The sequence below is a fragment of the Canis lupus genome, chromosome 8 (genome assembly GCF_048164855.1).
Source record: "Canis lupus baileyi chromosome 8, mCanLup2.hap1, whole genome shotgun sequence".
NCBI classification, from domain to species: Eukaryota; Metazoa; Chordata; class Mammalia; order Carnivora; family Canidae; genus Canis; species Canis lupus.
Window position 1 is genome coordinate 77,198,406 of NC_132845.1, and position 21,977 is coordinate 77,220,382.

The window sequence follows — 21,977 nt, forward strand, 5'->3', positions numbered from 1 at the left end:
CTCTTAAAACTATAGGGAACAAACAGTTGCTGGAGGGGAGGTGGGTGAGGGGTTGGGGTAACTGGGTGATGGGCATTAAGGAGGGCACTTGAAGTAATGACCACCGGATATTATATACAACTGATAAATCACTGAATTCTGTCTCTGAAACTACTACAGAATATGATAATTGAATTTAAATAGAAAAGGTAAAAAAAAGGCACCTGGGTGGCTCAGTGATTGAGCATCTGCCTTCAGGTCAGGTCGTGATCCCAAGGTCCTAGGATCAAGTCCTGCATTGGGCTCCTTGCAGGGAGCCTCCCTTCGCTTGTGTCTCTGCTTCTCTCTGTATCTCATTAATAAATAATATTTAAAAAAAAAAGTTAAAAAAAGGAAAATGAACTGCTGACATCAAAAAAATGCAAGTCTGGCTAGCCTGTCCTCTTCCTGGTAGGAGCCATGGCTACACCGAGACAGGCACAGAATTATCCACTTAAGGACACTGGCCTTTTGCCCTGAGGTCAGAAGGGATTTTGTTAAACATTGAAAGTATAAAGCACAAGTCAAGTCTATAGCTTAGCATCAGGACAACAAAAGGGAGAGGGAGATTAGTGACAGAAGTGAAAGGAGGAGATTGTTTCATCACTGGAGGCAGATGTTGCATCTCAGAAAGCAGAGGCCTTTGTGCATAGGCCCAAGTCATCCCCAACTTCTGTCAATGTAGCAATCCAGCAAATTACCTCCCCAGAGTAGAAATAGATCGTCAGCATGAATAATGGAAAGAGCTGTTGGGCCCACACCTGGGCTTAGTCTAGGCCCTTCTACTCCCCTATTCGGTGACCTTGAGCAAGTCAATTCTCTTTCAAATGGGCTTAATATCAGAGTTTTGGGGTGCAAGTGAAAATGTGTAAGTGCTTTGTGAAATGCTAATCAAATGGGTGCTTGTGGGCTTGGACTATCTGAAGCACTGCATTATCCCTCCATTTATATTAGAATTAGGGGTTTGGAAAAAAGTGGCTTTACAATGAGAGCAATAAGCAAGTGTCTACTGGGCCAGTGTGTTACATACATTATTTCCGATGTCTACCTCTTAAGGTAGAATCCTAGTGATAAGGACCCTCACTCAAAGAGCCCGAAGGTGTACACCGTCCGAGCCCATATGCTTTTCCTGGCACCCAGAGCAACTCCCAGTAGCCCACAGGCTGAAAACCAGATGGGTTAAGGATGAAAATATGGAAGCAGTTCAGAGATGGATTCCTTTTTTTTTTTTTTTAAAGATTTATTTATTTAAAACTTTCTTTTTTTTTTAAAATTTTATTTTATTTTATTTATGATAAGCACAGAGTGAGAGAGAGAGAGAGGCAGAGACACAGGCAGAGGGAGAAGCAGGCTCCATGCACTGGGAGCCTGATGTGGGATTCGATCCCGGGTCTCCAGGATCGCGCCCTGGGCCAAAGGCAGGCGCCAAACCGCTGCGCCACCCAGGGATCTCAGATTTATTTATTTATGATAGACATAGAGAGAGAGAGAGAGAGAGAGAGAGGCAGAGACACAGGAGGAGGGAGAAGCAGGCTCCATGTCCGGAGCCTGACGCGGGACTCGATCCCGGGACTCCAGGATCGCGCCCTGGGCCAAAGGCAGGCGCCAAACCGCTGAGCCACCCAGGGATCCCCAGAGATGGATTCCTAATGGGGATGTTCCCTAACCTTTAAGGCCTGCATTTTGCAGGTCAGCCTCACAAACTCTTCCTGAGTGGGCACCAGTGTCTGGGTCCCTGCGGCAGCCAGGGCTGCACTGTGTGTGTGTCTGTGCTGGGCTTTCTCCAGGGGCCTGCTCTCAAATATGCAGAAATGGCTCCCAGAAAAGTGAATGCATTTCCACCATGGCTAGCTTTGTCTCCTCTAGGCCTGGAGACCAAGGGAGCTCCAGAGGGAAGACTGGTCACCTCTTGCTGTCCTGTGGGCTCCCAGGCCACCGAGTTTCCCTCACCCTCCAGCAGAGGTCACCTCCTGGTGAGACTTGGCCCCCATGAGCCTTGGCCTGCATCCCAGGTCTGCAGTTGTGGTTTATTTCTGGTACGTCAGGCTTCCGTCACCAAGAAGCAGAGCCTGAAGGACGAGCAGCAAAATATCCTGCTGTGGCCACAAGTGTCTGCTGGGGACCTGCTTCAGCCCTCGGCCTGTCCCCTCTCATCAAGGGGCTCTGAGGCCTTTGGGATTCCTGCCACATTCACTCAAGGGCCTGTGAGGATCAAACAGTGAGTAGCCGGGCCAGTGATGGACAAGAGCCAGGCGACAGGCAGAGAGGGAGAGGCTTTGTGGCAGGGAAGACAGGCCCCAAGAGCCGTTAGAACCATGTTTCCCTTCAGAAGCAGCGGGATGGAGAGTGACAGCACTGACTCTGGAAGGCCCCTCGGGATGTCCGCCCACAGAAAGGGGGTTCCTTGTGTTTTAAGGCTGAGTTTGGGGGAGGGATGCTTTGTTCCAAAAGGACCAGGTTACCTATTCCCATTTGGGGACCCTTTCCACGGGAATCTTGGGGAAGGTGCAGGACTGTGTGTGTGTGGGGGGCAATGTTGGCCCCACATGGGGCTTAGAGCAGGGGGATGGCTGCCTGCCTCACTGCAGGAGAGCAGAGAGCAGCAAGAGGCCTCTGAAGCTCTGTCATGCCAGGGAATGGAGGCCCCGAAGGCCTGGAAGGCTTCCTGGGGGGGTCCAGTCCAGATGGACCCTCTGCCCTAAGGGGGCTGGGGAAGGGGAGAGACCGTGGGCTACCAAGTTCTGGGAGGTGCGGGGTACAGATGCCCATCTTGGGAACTTAAAAGGATTTGCAAGGCAATGGGCTTGTTTTTATAGGAACAGATACTTCTGTGCTCAGTTGGGGCTGGCGACTGGGAAGCCTGTGAGCAGCCAGGCGCCCGCTGTTGGCAGAGGACTCTGTTGTTATTCTAATTCTTCCTCTGGTAACCAGGCACCTGGCAGTGGGGACACCAGGCTTCTGGAACAGCTAGCCCCACTTGGCTGGTCAGCAAATTGGCCCCTTGGACAGGCTCGGCCTTCCTGGGTCCAGAAAGGGTCATAGAAGAGGGGCTAGAGGCAGTGTTGGTCCTGCTGAGTATTGGCTTGTGCCCATTTTTCTGTGTGCCCCTCTTCCTGTCAGTAGATGTCTTCTCTGTCCCTCAAATCCTGTATCTGAGGTGGGAGTTTAGTACTCTGCTGGCCTCTATCCCTGAGGCAAAGCCAGCCAGCTCAGCTCCTCTATCCAGGCGTGAGTATCCTGGATTTGGACTGCCCCACACTGTGGCAGGACCCCTCAGGGCTCACTGACCATCATCTGGTATGACACGGGCATTCTGAGGACAGGCCCGTCCTGCTGTCGGGACCCTGAACCAAGGGGATACCTCCAACCATTGACTCACATCCAGGGAGCAGCACTGGGCACAGGGGAAGGAAGGCTGGGACATCCCAGAGATCAGTCTAATGGAGGAGGTGACATCATACACTGGCAAGGGATACCAGAGTCTGGGACCACTGGGCTCCACATCTCTCTGAGCGCCTGGCAGCGTGCTTCTCAAAGAATATGAAAGAAAGAAAGGAAAGCAGAGGAAGAGAGAGGGAAGGAGGGACAGAGGCAGGCCAGCAGGAAGGGAGGTAGAAGGAAGGTGAGAAAAGTCTGCTAAGGGCACAGTGAGTACGGAAGGACAGTGGGAAGCCCTGAAGTGTGTCCTGGAAGGATGGGTGCTTTCAGGGGAGGATAGCTAGGTTGCGGGAGCTAAGGTGAGGCTATAGGAGTGCCCTAGTAAGAAGAGGAAATCAGGAAGCTTCTCATCTTTCCCCAAGTGCTGGGAACAAGCAGGGGAAAAGCAGGACCAGCCTCATCTCTGAGAGGGAACAGCCCTTTAATTTGTCCTCTGCAAAGTTTCTCTGGGGTTCTATCTAAAACCAAGGGTATGCCAGCCAAGTCAGAGCTAATCTTGGGGGCTGATGGCCCAACCTCCTGCCTCTGTCTGCTGTTTCTACTAGAGGAGAACATTCAGGGAGCTACATGGCAGCCTGGGGGTCACAATGTTTACAGCCAGTGAGACGATACAAGCTGGGCTCTTTCCAAAGAGTTTTTCAATTCACACTTATTTTGAACATTAGGCTTGTTCTGTGCCAAGGGATACAGATGAGGAAAGGTTCCAGCCTCAAAAAGTACACCGCCTACGTCAGGATGGCTAACAGCTTCTTCCCTTTTTAAATTTTTTAACTTAAAACTCAATTTAGTTAACATATAGGGTATTACTAGTTTCAGGGGTAGAATTTAGTTGACAGCTTTTTTCTATTTCCCCCTCCGAACCCCTTAGAGTTGCCCCCAAGTTGTGGAGCATGACTCGGGACGAGGCACTGCCAGACTCGTACTCAGCACAGGGCTTCTATGAAAACTATGAGCCCAAGGAGATCCTGGGCAGGTAAGGCCCAGACCTTCCCCAGGAGGTGCTGTCCTGGGCTCCAGCCAGTTCCATGGGCCTGAGCACTGACCCTTTTCCATCCCCAACACACTGTCCACTTGGAGAAACCTTTAGTTTGGGATCCTGCCCTCCTGAACCAGGACAGATGAGAATGGTATGAAAGCACCCAGACAAGAGACTTCTCCCAACTGAGCTCTCTCAGTGCTGTTGACAAGCACATCCAAACCCAGGTTTGTGCCAGCATCAGAGGTCAGGGGTCAGAAGGAAGATTATGGCCTTAGGTGCTGAGAAACAGCACTGAATTAGGAGTCAAGAGTTCTAAGACCAAGCTTGCTACTCATCAGCTCCAGACAAATCACCCTCTGTTTGCCTTCTTCATCCTACTATCCTATCCCCAAAAGCTCACAGGGAGTTAGTTGGTGGATAAGGCAGGGCATCTCTGTTGTGGCTTGGATCTGGGATTCTCCCTGGGGTGAGGGGCCCCTGGGACCACCTGTCCTCTGCACCCCCAGAGGAGTTAGCAGCGTCGTCAGGCGCTGCATCCACAAGCCCACGTGCCAGGAGTATGCTGTGAAGATCATTGACATCACTGGCGGAGGCAGCTTCAGCTCTGCGGAGGTCCAGGAGCTGCGAGAGGCCACACTGAAGGAGGTGGACATCCTGCGCAAGGTCTCTGGGCTCCCCAACATCAGTGAGTAATGGCCCTAGGCCCCAGCAGGTTGCTCCACGATTCCGCTCTAACCACCCATGTCAGGGAGTGCGGCCCCACTGTGCAGCCAGCCAGAACCACCAGAGTCTCCTGCCCCGAGACCCTGCCAGCCCAATGTCCCGAGGTGTGAGGTTCCCAGCTCCATGCCTACCTTGGGGGAGATTTAGGTCTGAGCTTCCTCTTCCAGCCAGACAGAGGGGTTACAGGCAGTCCGGAGCTGGTTGCAGCTTGGGGAATGGGAATGTGAAGTCCCGGGCCAGCCCCTCCCTTGGTGGGCCTCCGTTGGACACCATTCTGATATCCCTTCCAACTTTTTTTTAAGATTTTATTTTATTATTTATTCATGAGAGACAGAGACAGAGAGAAAGAGAGAGAGAGAGAGAGAGGCAGAGACACAGGCAGAGGGAGAAGCAGGCTCCATGCAGGGAGCCCGACGTGGGACTCGATCCCGGGTCTCCAGGATCGCGCCCTAGGCCAAAGGCGGCGCTAGACCGCTGAGCCACCCAGGGATCCCCCTTCCAGCTTTTGAAGTCAGTCCAAGCAGCTTTAATCCTGTTGCCCCTGTACTCTTGCTGCCTCTGCCCAGGGTGCGTTGCTATCTGAGACGAATTAGTCATTTCCATTTCAGTACAGCTGAAGGACACTTATGAGACCAACACTTTCTTCTTCCTGGTGTTTGATCTGTAAGTACCCAGCCCTGGAGCCAGCCACACCCTGGGGCCTGTCGGAGAATGTCCTCTGGTGGTTCCCTATCCAGTGTTTCCTGAAGACCAGTGGCACATAGGATCACCATTGCCTAGGCAGATCAGCCCTGGGGATCAGGCTGCCAGGTCTTGAACCCTGGGTCCATCACTCAGAAGCCAGATGCTTTAAGTATCTGTTTTCTCATGGGTATTAGAGAATAGCAGAGCAAATGGCATGCCATAAATGCTATTATTAACTACAATGATGACAAAGGTACTCATTCAATACTCAGCCTAGACATTGAGGATGCAGCAATAAACAAGACATATATGGTCCCTGACTTCATGTAACAATTTTCAGAAAGTGAACAGAAAACAGTAAAATAAGCCATAATACACCCACACAGTTATGTGCACGTACAGATACATAAAGCAGAGCAGGGGTTAGAGAGAGGTAGGGCTTCTCTAGATGGAGCGAGCGTTCTGGAATGCTCTCCAGAAGGACCTGAGCACAAACCCAGATGAAGTGAGGGAGGGATCAGAGCCAAGACCTGGAGAAGGCACAGCAGAAGGGCAGAAGGAAGAGCCAGAGCAAAGGCCCTGCTGGATGGGCTTCGCATATTACAGGCTTGGCAAGGAAGCCAGGTGGGGGAGTGGAGCAAGCCTGTGGCATTGGCCAAATGTGAGGTCAGGCTATACTGAAAACCAGCTTTTGCAGGCATGTTAGCCATGGTAAGGACTTTGGGGGGTGTGGTGTGTGAGAGCAGGAGGATGATGGGATCTGATTTACTTTTGAAGAGCATCCTACTGACTGTAAGGAGGCAAGAGTGGAAAGGGGGAGGCCTGTGGTATTGAGGCAAGAGGCCTCGAGAAGCAGTGGTAAAGGTTGTATTTGGGGTGTGGCCCAAAGATTGACAGCATCCCTTTGCACCAATAGGGCTCACAAGACGAGCTCCTTGTCATGGGGCCCCTTGCCCACAGAACGCCTTTTAGCTCTGAGAGCTTGTTTTCTCAGGAATAGAAAAATGATACCATCCATTCTATCTTCCTAGGCTCTAAGCATTAAATTTTAACACCACAAAGTGCTCTGTGAACAATGTGTTCAGACTTAATTTTTATTAGAAAAGGTTTCCAGAGAAGGGAGTTCTCCAGTTCCTTGTTCGCCCACACCACTGAGTCCTCACTGAAGAATGTAAATCTCTCTGCTGCATGAGTCATGGTTATGGGGGTGTCTTGATTTGTCCGTATATAACAGCTAAATTAAGGACTAGATTATACTTGAGAAAATCATTCAAGGAGACTTTGTGTTGATAGAACCTTTAATACTGTAGCCATACTGAATATGCACAGGGTTATTATACTTGGAGGCACGATGTAACTTGGTCTGTGTGTACAATCCTGCCAGCTCAGCTCTGGGAAGGCAGCAGCTGGGTGCACCCTGCACAGTACCCAGTGTTGACTAGTAAATTTTTTCGCTGCTGCTAACAATGACTTCTCCTAGCGTCTTTAGAATGGAATTCGAGTGATAAAAACTGGATTCACACACTTGTCTTTTAGGAGCACAGTACAGATATTCTTTTATTTTTAAATAATTTATTTATTCATGAGAGACACAGAGAGAGAAAGAGAGAGAGGCAGAGACACAGGCAGAGGGAGAAGCAGGTCCCATGCAGGGAGCCTGATGTGGGACTCCATCCTGGGACTCTAGGATCATTACCTGGGCCGAAGGCAGGCGCTAAAACCGCTGAGCCACCCAGGGATCTCCCACAGTACAGATATTGTGTAAGTAAGGCTCACCTCTAAAAATTCTAGGTTATCTTCTCACACAGAAACCCCCCTTCCCACCCCACCAGCTAAGCTCAAGGGCTTTCTTGCCTCTATGCCCCTGGCCCAAACCCTTGTGCCTTAGAAATCCTACTGCTTTCCTGGAGGAGTGGGTGGGAGGGGGCAGGGTGCACTTTTCCTTTTTAACCAGGGGAGACTTTCCTAGGACCCCCAAGACTTAACCAGCCACAGCTGTCCCCTCAGTAGCACTGTTGTGTAGAGCTCTTGGGGGCAGCTCAAATATCCCTAACCTTTGAAGAAGTTGCTTGGGGAAGCTATTTTTAATGTTGCCCTAAGTTGCCCTTGAGGGTATAACTAGGTTGTTCTAACAGGCACCTCTTTCTACATCATCCCAAGAAGTGAGAAGATTGAACTGTAATTCTTAATCCTAAAACGAGCAAGCTTTGCTCCTCCAGCACTTGCACTATTGCTTCTACCATTCATTGCTGGGAAAAATCAAGTGTATCCTCCTGTCCTCGTGATCCGGATCTGGAGCCTTGGGTCCGTGGCTCTGGGTCCCTCTTTCATGTCCCAGCCCTGATGTTGACCCTGACAGATCCCAGTCCATGCCATCACTTCCACAGATGGGGGAAACCCCCAGACAGGTGCCATCTCACCCTTTGAGCATCCTTGCTCTTCTAATCTTCCTAGACAACCTCTAAACTCACTTCCTTGGCATTTCCCTGAAACCTTTGGTCCTTAGTGGGGAGTGTTCTACTTTGTTTCTGGAGATAGGAGGGCAGGAAACAGGTCTCTGGGAGCAGGGTAAGGAGGGGGTGGTCTTGGGACCAACCCAGCTACAAACTCTCTGTCCCTACAGGATGAAGAGAGGGGAGCTCTTTGATTATCTCACTGAGAAGGTCACTCTGAGTGAGAAGGAAACCAGGTAGGGATCCATCTGCTCCCATGGCCATTCCCTGCCCCAGAGTACGAGTGGTACTGCCACCAAAGTCTTAGAGGGGGCATAGCATGCATTTGTCTGGGGTGGGGGTGTGCACTGCAGGCTTCTATATTCCCCTCCGCCCTTCCCCCACTTGTCCTGAGTCCTCCCTCACTGGCAGTCTCACAGATATATGGGCTTTGGTCTCTGCTGAGGAGGAGGTAAGAATAACACGTGCCTGTCCCACCACAGAAAGATCATGAGAGCCCTGCTGGAGGTTATCCGCAACTTGCACAAACTCAACATTGTACATCGGGATCTGAAGCCTGAGAATATCCTCTTGGATGATGACATGAACATTAAGCTCACAGACTTTGGTTTTTCCTGCCAGCTGGAGCCAGGAGAGAAGCTGCGAGGTCTGGTTACATGGCCTCGGCCTATTTCAGGGGCTCAGGCTCTCTCATCTGTGGTCCCAGGAACAGAAAATGCCTGCATTCCTCCCCTAACTCCCCACCCCCTGAATATAAATCCTACTGTTTCAGGCTGTCTCTTCAGGTAAGCCTCTTGCCAGGGCTGAGCCAGGTTCCCACTGCTTGACTTCCAGGCCAGGACACAACAGATCCAGGCAGGTGGTCCTAGAAGCCAGCCCCCAGCCCCTGCCCTTGGCCCTGAAGTCGGTCAGGGTTAGAAGAGTTGCTGCCCAAGCACCATGTCACTTTCATCTCCATTTTGTCCTTTGGACTGTCCTGTTCCAAGTGCCCCCTGCTGACCTATCCTGATGTAACTGTTCCTGCAGAGGTCTGTGGGACTCCCAGCTACCTGGCCCCTGAGATCATTGAGTGCTCCATGAATGATGACCACCCAGGCTATGGGAAGGAGGTGGACATGTGAGTGTGTTGGGCAAGGCAGTGACCCCTAGGCACAGGGATGCCCCCCCATGTCTAGGAGCACCTGCTGGGGAGGGGAGGACATGGCAGGAGCTGCAGCCAGCCCTCCTGCCTTCCTCCGTCCACCTGGCACCAGGTGGAGCATAGGGGTCATCATGTACACCCTGCTGGCCGGCTCCCCACCCTTTTGGCACCGGAAACAGATGCTGATGCTGAGGATGATCATGAGTGGCAACTACCAGTTTGGCTCACCTGAATGGGATGACTATTCAGACACTGTGAAGGATTTGGTGAGAGGCCAGGGCTCCTGGCTCCTGCCTAGGCAAGGGGAAGTTCACGATGGGGTGGGGTGGAGGCACATTGTACTACAAAACGGAGGACCCTCTGGGAAGACCTTGTCTTCTCAGGTGTTGGAGGAGACCCTGGGGCCTTGATGTTTTTGGCTCCCCCTCCTTATTCTCTCAGGTTTCCCGTTTCTTGGTGGTGAACCCCCAGGGCCGCTGTTCTGCAGAAGAGGCCTTAGCGCATCCCTTCTTCCAGCAGTATGTGGTGGAGGAAGTGCGTCACTTTAGCCCCCGGGGCAAGTTCAAGGTACTGAAGTTCCCCTGCCACCGAGGCCCCTGTGGCAGGATTCCTCAAGTCCAAGCCCCCAAGTCCCCTTCCTTCCCCCAGGCACTCCTTTCACGCACAGGGTTTCCAGAGCACTTGTCCCTCCCCTCCACCCCTGTGATGATTCTGGCTCAACTTCTCCTGGCTTTAGAGAAGTCAGAAGTGACCCACCTGGCTGCAACAGCCTATATCTCTGCAGACAGGGGAGGGGTTGGGATGGTAGGGGGACACCAGCAAGGGTGTAGCAGTAGGCACACAAGGCTGTATGGCAACGAGCTCAGGGACTCTCTGCATTGGGAGGAGGAGACAGGCCAGCGGAGGCTGGGTCCAGTTTCTTAGTTCTGACTCTCCACAGGTGATTGCTCTAACAGTACTGGCTTCGGTGCGGATCTATTACCAGTACCGCCGGGTGAAGCCTGTGACCCGGGAGATTGTCATCCGTGACCCCTATGCCCTCCGGCCTCTGCGCCGACTCATTGATGCCTACGCTTTCCGAATCTATGGCCACTGGGTGAAGAAGGGACAACAGCAAAACCGGGCTGCCCTTTTTGAGAACACACCCAAGGCTGTGCTCCTCTCCCTGGCTGAGGAAGATTACTAAGGGGCTGGCAGGTGGGGTAGGTGGGGGTGGGGCAGGCAAGGAGGGAATGCTACAGAAATAGAAGTTGAGGAGGGAAATCACGTCCAGGCCTCTGTCCAGAGGGAGCAGTTGGCCCTGGCCAGGACCCCTGGAACTAGGGCCATTAACCCCTCTCAGAGCTCTGCACAAGAAAAGCAGCATGCTCCCATCACACCTTGTTAAGTGTGGTCAGGGCAGGCCCCATGGAGAGGGAATGAGAGGGCATCTGAGAGTCCTCCTGCTTCTCTATTTCCCAGCTGCACCACCATCTTGGCTCCTTCTCATGGGAGGCCCAGAGTTCCAGACACTTGAGTGTACTTCCCGTAGGGTCCAGGGTGAGGATCAAAGACAGGACAGTCTGAGATACACAATTACAGGGGATTTTACTGACCTCACAACATCCAGTGACATCATGAAAGCAGGTTCTTTTCCAGGGACATGTGTTTACAGGCATATGGAAGCCCACATACAGTTAATAATATAAAGGAAAGGTTCTGGTATTCGTCTCTCTCGAGTATTATTCACTGTAAGACTCCCAAAATGCAGTTTTGTCTGGTACATAACTTGGTTCTCCTAAACCCTTTTAAGATTCACTTTGTGCTTTAAAGAGCCCAGCTACTGCATTCTACATGCAGATAGTAGAAATTAGGTTCTTTCAGAAGTATATGAAACATGACAAACGGGGTGAATGAAGGAAGTATTTTCCTTCTATAGCAGTTTGCTGGGAAAACAAAGAAAAATGGAGAAAATTCTGCCTTGAGAAAACAAAGTCAGATCCCTGAATCAGACACTGAGAAAGTGGGAGGGAACAGATTTAAGAATTTTTAACAAAGTGCCTTTTAGAGTACTCTACCCTGACTGTTGGAGGACTGGCCCCTGTATGGCTAACATCTGACCTCTAAGAGAACACTCTGCTCCCTGGGCACCATCAGTAAGTCGGGTCCCTTCTCCATGACACACTGGTACCCCATTCTGAGGTCACAGTCCTCTCCTGGCCAGGGGAGAAATGGGGGAAGGGGAAGGAGGCCATTCCCAAGGCCAACTCTGAAGAGCCTGGAGTTTGGCTATGGAGGCCAGGGAGAGACGTGGGTACCAGGGAGCTCTTCTTCTTGGCTCTGCATGGCTGTTCACAACTCTCCAGGTAGTCGGCCTATGCTGGAAGCACAGCGGAAGCCTAGATTGTCTGAGGCTGAATCCGGAGTGTTACCCATCCTGCCACCACAGAAGAGGGAAGAGAATAGACTTCATTGAGAACGGGGCCTGGAACCTTACCCAGTTTTCCTTTGTAGGCCCTGCCGTGGCCTGGGGTGCCTGAGGGCTGAGGGCAAGGTTTAGAAAGAAGCCTGGTTATGAGGGCACTGCTGGGGAAAGAGGATAAGAAGGGACCTGGGACGGGGTGGAGGAAGTGTGAGTGAGCAGCCATTAGAGTCTGCTCTGGAAGGTGAGAAAGGCAATGACTAGTAACTTCAAGCTGTTCATAGTCTAGAATAACTCAGCTGAAAAAAGCCTGTTGGTAAGAAGCGAGAATATCATAGTGCCAATAAGTACTTCATACTTTTCAACGAACTTTCACTTATGTTCCTTCATTTGCCATTCCTCAACACCTCTGGCAGGCAGGATTTGTTCAGCATTTAAGGCCCAGAATCAGATACTAGGAAGATTTCAAGGTTTTGCCCAAGACCAACCACTGCTTCATGGACACAACTGATTCAGTGGCAAACCCAGCTTTCTGGTTCCCAGGCCAGTACTTTCCCCACTACTTTGTCCTAAAAAGGAGGCGAGGGAAAGCCAGGGGCCTCAACATATTAAGGAAACATATGCAAACCTGACTTTCTGAGACCAGAGAAACTGTGGTCTCTTTCTAGTCCTTATGGAACCCAGGAATGAGAGGGGTCAGAGGGAGATCAATCAAAATACATCTACAGATGAGCAGAGCAGAGTGTGTCCCAGGAGGGGCTCAGGAACTTGGGACTCAACCATTCAGGTGCCAGCACTAACCATCTGTGTGATACAAGCAGGTCCTAACACCTCTGTGAACCTATTTTTCCTTGACTGTACAACAAAATGGTTCTAGAAAATGATTTTTCATGTGCTTTCCAGCTTGAAGAGTCAATATTTCCATGACCACAGGCCATGACCTTTTATTGAGGTGACCATTACACTCCCCTGCCTATAAGGACAAAGAAAAGCCCTGGTGATGCTAGACACAAAGTCTCTCTGGGTGCTGAGAGCTGGCAAGAAAAGGCAGAAGTTGCCCTGGGCATGTTGGCTTCTCATGGCAAGTGCTGCTTATTCTCCTTTCTGTACTCACAGGGCGCAGAGAGAGGGGTGGAGGTAGTACCAACACAAGCTCTGTGAGAACAGGGCCCAGACCCTCAGCCCCTAGCTGCCGGACTCCTCACCTGGTAGTGACCCGGGCCAGGTGATTGGCAGAGCCATCAGCTGTGTCGATCCAGGATGCCCCCCGGAGAACACGCATGTCCTGGTCAGCAGATGGGTATAGAGATGCCGTCCACTCCCATACGTTGCCCATGAGGTCATAGAGTCCTGAGCACAGCAGGTGGGTCAGCCCCAGGCTGGGCAGCCCTACCTCCAACCCCCCTGCTGCCTTGCGTAGCAAAGGCTTTGGGGAGCAAATGCTCCCCTGGTAGTGTTTCTCTCTGCCTCAACCTTCAGGCAGAATGATCACACCAACCAATCTGTGAGTGTTGACAGCAACGTGGTACGAATCTTACCATAGTTATTCTGTGGAGGGAAAGCATTCACTGGGGAGACTCCGTGGAAGCCATCCTCCGCCTTGTCACCCTTGGGGAACTTTCCCTGAGGAGGAGAAATTTAAGCTAAAATATTTACCAACCTGTTCCAAGGTGGGTGTTCCTGCCTGCCCAGAGGAAAACCAAGGTCATACTGCAGCGTCATCTCGGGTAGGATGAAGGGCATGAGGCAGTGCGCTGAGGTGCCTGCCCTGAGCTCCCACACTAGGCTCCTGTCTTCCACCATCACCTCCTGGCTGGATTAGGAAATGTGCCCACAGTGGTCTACGTCAAGCCCATCCCACTCTCACTTTCTCTCAGCAGCCTCCACCCCTCCACCTTGAGCTTCACGTACTTCAAGGATTTGGGAAGAAAGGCTCCTGCCAGCTCCTTTTGCTCAGCACCACCTGGCTTCTCCAGAATGGCGATGCCTGCCCTGTACTCTTCTACCACCGACAGGTTTAACGCTACCTCATCTGCCCCGACTCTACCATCCTCATCTGTTTTTTACCTCCAAAATGCTTGAAAAAAGGAACCTATGTTTGCTGAAGCACTTTGTTCAATTTGTTCATTCTTCTCATTAAAATTGGGGTTCAGCTCCCCCTGCTCCATGGAAGCTGCTTTTACTAAAGGGAAAGGGAAAGGGTAGTAACTTACTCAACAGCTACTATGTGCTCGGATCTCTTTTAATTTAATCCTTAGAAGGTTGTGAGGCAAGTATTTTCTCCCTTTAAAAAAACTGGCAACTAAGGCTCAAAATGGTTAAGCTCCATTTGGCTTCCTCTCCATTCCACTTCTACTTACATGTTCTTGGGCCACTGCCCACAACCTCAAATTCAGATACCTCCCACCCCACCGTCATTGCAGCTCTACTTCATTTAATCCTGCACAAATTAGCAATTAGCATCGTCCCCAAATCAAATGATATTTTTAGTCCCCTAATTAAAAACCTCTGCCTGCAGGGGAAAATATAAAACCGTATCTTGGCACACCTGGTCCTTCATAATCTGCTAACAAGCCACCATCTACTTTGTCTCGTACACCTCCTGCCTCACTGAATTCGTCCCATCTCTGAATGCTCAGTACCCTTTCCTAATACAGGGCTGACATGTTGTTCCTTCTGCTGCAAATGCCCTTTCCTCTACTTTTCACTTGGCAAACTCTAAGCTCAAATGTCACGTTCTCTGTGGAGTCATCCCCATCACTCAGGCAGTCGTTTACTTCTGCAGCTCTTCAGAGTTACCACTCCCACTAGAACACAAAGCCCCACAGCTCAGGACGATGTCTGGCCTCAGGAGGTCTCAGTCAGTGCTTTGAGAAGGGGCAGGGTGAGGAACTTACATCTTACCTGCCACAGGTTGGTGCGGTTTGGCTGGAACTGGTTTCCCCATGGGTAAACCTGACCTGCCAGGAGGGTAAGGAGACAGCAGGGGAGGGGGAGGTGAAGGGTTGTAGAAGGGAAAGGCAGGAAGAGTAAGGGAACCAAAAGAAGTCAGGAGGTGATGACAAAAGAGAGAGGTTACTCATCACTTTTATTTGCCATGCTTGCCCTCCCTTCCACTCAGTGCCCTGCATTCAGAGGCTCTGGCTTCCTGCTCTGCTCCAGGACAGTACAATCCCAGCTGCGGTTCTTACTAATGCCAGTCTGTAAACTATCTGTTACCAGATCACATCCAGGTAAGTACAGAAATTGAGAGTAAGAATCAAGAAACTTGTCAAGTGGACTTAGACTAGATAAATAAGCAACCTCGTTTAGATTGGATAAGCAACAAGGCTGTAGAGACGTTGAACATGGGGAGTTGCTGTTTCCTCCTCCTAAGTTTAATTAGGACTGCAGAACTTTGTTGTTTATGCAAGTTCTTTCACACCTACAGAAAAGGCAGGCTGGGTAATTCTTCCCTGTGCTATGTTGTTCTGATTAGATTCACTGAGATGTAGTATGTCTGGGTGAAATCTCTAAGAATAACAATTTTATGTCTGTTTCTTCATTTCAGTTTTCCAGTTATTAATTTTTATGGAATTTTACAGACGTATTGGTCTGAGATGAATCAGAAGTGAGAACAATAACTGGCCCTCCACCACACGGTTTAAGAAGCGCTGCTCTAGGGAGTATGGAGCCTTCCCACCCTTCAAAGCTCCCATGCAGGATAGGATAAAGAAAGAATAAAGGGTAGTGAGTTTGCCATCTTTATACCCTTCAAGCCCCCTCGGGCAGCAAACTCCCACTCTTCCTCAGTGGGCAGCCGTTTCCCCTTCCAAGCACAGTAGGCCCGAGCATCATTCCAGCTCACGTGTAGCACTGGGAGCTCCAGTCTCTCTTGGATGCCAGAGTTAGGACCTGCAGGCTGACAGCAGTGAGATAGCTTCTGGGAGCTCATGGAAGTCTGAGGAAAGCTAGGCTTAGAGTGCCTGAGTTGAGCTTTTACCACCAGATTGAGCAAGGAAGTTGGAGGAACTAGCCTGGTGAGTGAGGAGAGGACGAGCATCAGAAAGAGCATAAATATGAGCCAAGGGAGAAAGGGGATGGCGCATTGGGAAAAAAAGATCAGGGCAGAGTTTTGCCATCCATGTTTTTTCTGGCTGCTTCTTTGAAATTTCTGTCACCCTTTTAAATTTAGCATTTCTAGATGGGCAAGGGGTCTAGAGAAGACAGGCCTCCAGAATAAGAGTCAACAGGGGTAGAAAACAAGGCAGATGACTCAATCCTTACCTGCCTCCAGAATGCCCTTTCCACTGGAAGCCACCAGAGAACAGACTGCAAAACAGAAGCAGCATGACTGCAAGGTGCTCTGCCACAGCAAGGGCACCTTCCTGCCTGACACACAGGAGGCAGAACAGATATTGCAGGCTGAGACTCCAGAGGTCCAAGGGGGGTGCTGTTTCTGGGACCCCGAGAGCAGGACATCTCACTACCACTATTAGAGGGATGTCAAGATGTTCTCTTGCCAGTTCAGGGAGTAACCAGAACTCTCCATGTACCTGGTTCCTTACCGAGCCTCAGGCTGCAGAAATCAGCCCAGGGTGAACCCCCAGGAGCGTGTGTTCCTGACTCTTCCATGGAGGAGTTCTCTTGCTACTTCCTTGCCTGCAGCTCTCAGATGTGATTCTCTGTGGTGGCTAACCCACTCCCACTCAATCAGCTGCAAGCCCAGGTTCTCTCACCTCCATTTGATGAGTCACTTTGTTTCTAAGCTCATTGGCGACAAACTCCTCAAAGACAAAACTCCACCCGAACATCTCAGCCTCTGTCCGGTACTTTTTTTCCCTGACAAACTCCCTGAAAAGAGATATTTCACTTGGTTAAGCTCATAAGATTCTATGTCCCACTCTCACCCACTCCAGCTCCAGAACAACTCAGATATCCTTCTCCTCTAAAACCACACACCACAGAATTTCCCTCAACAATTAACATAAAAGCCCGAGTAGATTTTCTTTTAAAATCTGTTGCTATATGTGTAAATTTACATAGTCAGGCACTCTTTTTAGCAAAGCATATAGTCACTATCACAATCAAAACATAGAGCAAGTCTATCAAACACCTCTGAAAACTCTCTCATGCCTCTACAACCACTCATCTGGTTTCTGTCCCTATAGTTCTGCCTTTCCCAGAATATAAATCCACTTAACTTGAATCATACAGTATGTAACTCTTGGGTCTAGCTTCTTTCACTTAGTGTAATGCTTCTGAAATTCATCTATGTTTTGCCAGTATTGGTAGTCTGTCCCTCTTTGTTGCAGAATATAATTTTATTGTATGGATGTACTGAGTTTTACTTATCCATTCACCAGGTGCAGGTCATCTGGGTTACCTCTGTTTTTGGAGATTATGAATAAAGCTGTTGAGATTTATTTATTTATTTTAAATTTTTTTTAAATTTATTTATGATAGGCACACAGTGAGAGAGAGAGAGAGGCAGAGACACAGGCAAGGGAGAAGCAGGCTCCATGCACCAGGAGCCCGATGTGGGACTCGATCCCGGGTCCCCAGGATCATGCCCTGGGCCAAAGGCAGGCGCTAAACTGCTGCACCACCCAGGGATCCCAGCTGTTGAGATTTAAGGGTGGGGAATGGGTCTCTTTTCTGAAAGGTCTTCACATACTTACTCTCAGAACAATCGCAAGAGGAAAGCAGAACATGTGTTACTATCTCCATCTAACAGGTGAAAAAAACTAAATCAAATAAAAATAATGTGCTGAGATTTTAGAATGGATTTTCACATAGTTTGGTGTGGTACAGAAAATCTCAGCAAGCAAACTGCCAGGGTAAGATGGATTGTTTTCACTGGCTAAAAGTATCCCATCTGTGCCAGCCGTCTGATACGAAAAGACATTCTTCACCCATCAAAGGCGCATTGAGAACAGAGGACGTGATCAGATTTGGTAGCAATAGCTATTTACCAACCTCAGAGCATCTGAATGGTCTGAAAATCTTTTACCAGAAAAGCAGAGACAAATCATGGGTTCTAAGTAAAGTTTAGGGGCTTGCTGGAGATCTATCATGAATAAAGCACAAAAATAAACAAATAAATAAGTCCCAAAATTTGAAATATAAAAAATTTCTATCATAAAATACATCATAATTTGAAATATATCAAAGAAGGCACACTGTGTATCTAGCTAGCTAGCTATGTCTGGTTCACATGATATAGTACAAGCCTCATTAGAAGTAATTTCTCTTTCAATTTTAATAACTTTCCTGTTTAAAAAATTCTTTAAAAAAACACATATAGGTAATGCACAATGTATTACAGAAAATGAGAAAATACAAGTAGATAAAAAGAAAAAAATTGAAATCATCTATTATCACATCAGCAAAGATATATCCATGCATATCCCTTCCTGTTCTGCTGCCCAGCGACGATTTTTAAATAGCTTTAATAAGGTCGTTCCTAAAAAAAAATAAAAATAAAAATAAAGAGTACTTCCCTGGAATTATTTTCATTTGGAAGTCACAAAAACATGGGCAAAATCTGTTAACTAATGCAATGCTGCATCTTCCAATTCTTTTTTTTTTTTTAATATTTTATTTATTTATGACAGATACAGAGAGAGAGAGAGGCAGAGACACAGGCAGAGGGAGAAGCAGGCTCCATGCACCGGGAGCCCGACGTGGGATTCGATCCCGGGTCTCCAGGATCACGCCCTGGGCCAAAGGCAGGCACCAAACCGCTGTGCCACCCAGGGATCCCCCAATTCTTTTTAAATGCATATATATTCTATACACATACTTTTTAAAAATAGTGTATATTGTTTGTAAGCTACTTTCTTTGCTTAATATCTCACATTACTTCTTTTTGACAAGATTTTTTTTTTAAGATTTATTATTTATTTATGATAGACATAGAGGGAGAAAGAGAGAGAGAGGCAGAGACACAGGCAGAGGGAGAAGCAGGCTCCATGCCAGGAGCCTGACGTGGGACTCGATCCCGAGACTCCAGGATCGCGCCCTGGGCCAAAGGCAGGCGCTAAACCGCTGAGCCACCCAGGGATCCCCTTGACAACAAGATTTTAATGGCTAAGTATTCTGTGATGTTGATTCAATATGTTTAAGCAATCTTTATGTTGTTAATATTTGTTTAAATGGCATCTTTTTAGATAAATGTTTTTTGGAAGACCTTAATTCTTTCTTTAAGGAACATTTCTGAAGGTGGAATCAGAATCCTTAAGTCAAAAAAAAAAGGCCTGAGAAGTACATCAACCATCCTTATGCTTACTTCAGTCTGTGTCTTCTGAATTAATTTTCCCCATAAATTTTTATCTTAAAGAGTTTTTATTTATTAAAATATTTTATTTATTTATTCATGAAAGATACAGAGACAGAGAGAGGCAGAGACACAGGCAGAGAAGCAGGTTCCACTCAGGGAGCCTGATGCTGGACTTGATCCTGGGACTCCAGGATCATGCCCTGGGCCGAAGGCAGGCACTAAACCACTGAGCCACCCAGGGATTCCTCCTTTTTTTAAAAACCTTTTTTGGGATCCCTGGGTGGCGCAGCGGTTTGGCGCCTGCCTTTGGCCCAGGGCGCGATCCTGGAGATCCGGGATCGAATCCCACATCAGGCTCCCGGTGCATGGAGCCTGCTTCTCTCTCTCTCTCTCTCTCTCTGTGACTATCATAAATGAATAAAAAATTAAAAACAAAAACAAAAAACCTTTTTTTAAAAACATAATCTGTTTGGTTTTTTTTAAAGATTTATTTATTTATTTATTCAGAGAGAGAGGCAGAGACACAGGCAGAGGGAGAAGCAGGCTCCATGCAGGAAACCCAATGTGGGACTCAATCCCGGGTCTCCAGGATTACACCCCGGGCTGCAGGCGGCGCTAAACCGCTGCACCACTGAGGCTGCCCATCTTAAAAGAGTTTTAAATCCACAATGTAACACGTAGGTCATCTCCCACATTGGCTTTGTGTTCCTGTTCCCTCCTCTTTTCCTCTAACTCTCGAGTCTCTGGACTTCAGATTCTTCATCTGAAAAATGTAGCTTTTTCCCACAGTAGTATTGCAAAGATGGTATGTATTAGTAAACAAGCTACTTTCCTTTTAGATATTAGGAATGAAAAATAGAGCCTCTACCCCTCCTGGGAGAACACTGGAAGTACCTGAAATCTTTGTTGGTGACAGGAAATACATCAATGGCAAAGGGTTTTACTGTCACCTCCCGTACTGGCCCTTCACCATTTCTGCCATCTGGTGAATTTGTTCCCATCTGGAATCTGCCCCCCGGTAGCTGCACCATGCTAGTAGCCTGCCCATTCCCTGCAGAGAAAAAGGAGCACTGTCAGTAATACATGAATAAATATAATACAAGTGACAATATTTGGATTATATGTCATATTCATAATGTAATGAAAAAAACGGAGTTTTCGAAATTTGGCCTTAAATTCTCGTTCTGCCCCTTAATTTGTTGGGCAACCTTTGGCAAATTAGTTAATCTGAGTTTTGATTTCTTTGCCTACAAAATGGAGATAGCATCTATTTCATGGGTGTGGCTGTCTGTAAAATGCTGTGAGCAGATGGTATTTATTCAACAAACATTTATTTCCACCCTTACTGTTCGACTCCTGTACACAACAACTTTTTGTCCCAGCTAGGTAAATCTAGAAACGAATAACCTGAAATATTTCTAGCACCTTTCTACCTATACTTCTGCTCATGTTGTCTCTGCTTCTTCCTCCCCCTTCTTAATGATTTTCACCATTATACCACATGCTCCAGAAAGAAAAGGACTGTATCTATTTTGCCAGTGTATTCCTGGCATTTAGCACAATAATTAGCAAATAGCTGAAGGAGCTCCTTCATATCTGCTGTTTGAACGCCTCAGAAAATCGGAATTAAAAAGATCATCAATTCAATTCCCTGATTTAACAGGAAAAAAACCAATACCCCCAAAAGGAAAATAACTGACAGAGCTGGTTAGCAGGGACTAGGACAAGATCCAAGCGCCTGCCTTATCTTCAACTTCAAGAGGACCCGCGTCCACCCAGGGATCCACCCAGGGACCTCTAAGGACCCTGAGCTCCCCAATGCGGAGCCCCTCCCTTTTTTATGCTTCTCTGCCTTCACCCTCCTGTTCCCATTCTGACACATTCACACCCCTGATCAAATCTACTTCAAGGGAGAAAGAAATGCAGAAAGCAGGGAAATCTCAGACTAAAAGGGAATTAAGAAACTACATACAACTGCAATGTATGAGGTTTATTTGGACGCTAACTCACCACGTAAACTATGACAAACGGTGAATTTGAACACTAACTGGACGTTTAATGGCATTAACGTAGGGAAAGAGCACGGTATTTTTCATGACTTTGTCTTTTCAGCCACTCAAGCTGCGTATTTACAAATAAAACTGTGAATGCCTGGATTCACTTCACAAAGGCTGCAGGGAAATGACAAAGTGGGAGCGATACCAAAACAGCCACATTAACTGTTAACTGGCAACTGTTTAGGCTGCACGATGGGTCCAAGGGGGGAGGGAGTTGCCCAGACTCCAAAACAAAGCACAAATCGCAGAGAAGATGCACCGGAGAGTGCCGTCCCCGGCCGTCCCCCGCCGTCCCCCGCCGTCTCCGGCCGTCCCCCGCCGTCTCCCGCCGTCCCCCGCCTTCCCCCGCCGTCTCCCGCCGTCCCCCGCCGTCCCCCGGCCGTCCCACGCCGTCCCCCGCCGTCCCCCGGCCGTCCCCCGCCGTCCCCCGCCGTCCCTCGCCGTCCCCCGCCGTCTCCCGCCGTCCCCCGGCCGTCCCCCGCCGTCTCCGGGAGGCCCTGCCGCCGCCCAGCTCACCCAGAGCGGGCGGACCGCCAAGGTCGCCTTCCCGGCCGGGGCACGGAACCCACCCCCGTCCTGGCTCCCCGGGGCACACAGGGCGAGGGCCAGGCCCGCACTGACCCGGCGCGAACCACGGAGCGCACAGGACCAACAGCACAACGAGCAGCGGCGGCGACGGGCCCATCCAGGAGCACTCGCAGCGGACGCACTCCTTGGCCCGCCCCGTGCCGGCCGCCGTAGCGCCTGCTCCGCCCCGCTCCTGAGCGTTTTTGGTTTTTCTTCGGTCAAAGGCTTTGGTTAGTCCCGCATCCGGGCAGCCGG

At 49.3% G+C, this 21,977-nt stretch overlaps 2 protein-coding genes across 13 annotated transcripts; one reads left to right on the top strand and one right to left on the bottom strand.

Annotated features, from left to right (window-relative positions):
- The first annotated feature begins 1,814 nt into the window (after positions 1 to 1,814).
- On the top strand, positions 1,815 to 14,004 carry PHKG1 (phosphorylase kinase catalytic subunit gamma 1). 8 transcript variants are annotated; one of them, XR_012035985.1, is made up of 12 exons: positions 2,042 to 2,236; positions 4,325 to 4,429; positions 4,942 to 5,120; positions 5,767 to 5,821; positions 8,466 to 8,531; positions 8,778 to 8,941; positions 9,322 to 9,412; positions 9,549 to 9,702; positions 9,878 to 10,003; positions 10,377 to 10,638; positions 12,741 to 12,918; positions 13,715 to 14,004. XR_012035985.1 is itself a non-coding variant. In XM_072837624.1 (11 exons), exons 2-10 carry the CDS (start codon positions 4,347 to 4,349, stop codon positions 10,620 to 10,622), a joined length of 1,164 nt encoding a protein of 387 aa, XP_072693725.1. In that variant the 5' UTR covers positions 2,042 to 2,236; positions 4,325 to 4,346; the 3' UTR covers positions 10,623 to 10,638; positions 13,715 to 14,004. The 8 variants fall into 8 exon arrangements, 5 of the variants coding, with proteins under 5 accessions (XP_072693727.1, XP_072693728.1, XP_072693725.1 ...); XR_012035986.1 differs by lacking the exon at positions 4,325 to 4,429 and having other exon boundaries at positions 1,815 to 2,236; XM_072837624.1 differs by lacking the exon at positions 12,741 to 12,918.
- SUMF2 (sulfatase modifying factor 2) lies at positions 11,005 to 21,975 on the bottom strand. Of its 5 annotated transcripts, none has more exons than XM_072837631.1 (9): positions 21,777 to 21,975; positions 19,993 to 20,149; positions 16,556 to 16,670; positions 16,104 to 16,148; positions 15,588 to 15,738; positions 14,742 to 14,797; positions 13,376 to 13,460; positions 13,043 to 13,187; positions 11,005 to 11,852 (listed from the first exon to the last, which is right to left on the bottom strand). In XM_072837631.1, the coding sequence occupies exons 1-9, from the start codon at positions 21,838 to 21,840 to the stop codon at positions 11,768 to 11,770; spliced, it is 903 nt and encodes a 300-aa protein (XP_072693732.1). In that variant the 5' UTR covers positions 21,841 to 21,975; the 3' UTR covers positions 11,005 to 11,767. The 5 variants fall into 5 exon arrangements, with proteins under 5 accessions (XP_072693732.1, XP_072693729.1, XP_072693733.1 ...); XM_072837628.1 differs by having other exon boundaries at positions 21,672 to 21,855; XM_072837632.1 differs by lacking the exon at positions 16,104 to 16,148.
- Between the last annotated feature and the right edge of the window lie 2 nt (positions 21,976 to 21,977).

Coding starts and splice junctions, on each gene's coding strand:
- PHKG1 (XM_072837626.1), top strand. CDS start 1,830: ATGGCTCCCAGAAAAGTGAATGCATTTCCACCATGGCTAGCTTTGTCT. Junction 5,822..8,465: donor TTCTTCCTGGTGTTTGATCT/GTAAGTACCCAG, acceptor CTGTCCCTACAG/GATGAAGAGAGGGGAGCTCT. Junction 8,942..9,321: donor GCCAGGAGAGAAGCTGCGAG/GTCTGGTTACAT, acceptor CTGTTCCTGCAG/AGGTCTGTGGGACTCCCAGC.
- SUMF2 (XM_072837628.1), bottom strand. CDS start 21,840: ATGGGCCCGTCGCCGCCGCTGCTCGTTGTGCTGTTGGTCCTGTGCGCT. Junction 20,150..21,671: donor TGGCGGTCCGCCCGCTCTGG/GTGAGCTGGGCG, acceptor TTTTCTCTGCAG/GGAATGGGCAGGCTACTAGC. Junction 16,671..19,992: donor GTCACCAACAAAGATTTCAG/GTACTTCCAGTG, acceptor ATCTCTTTTCAG/GGAGTTTGTCAGGGAAAAAA.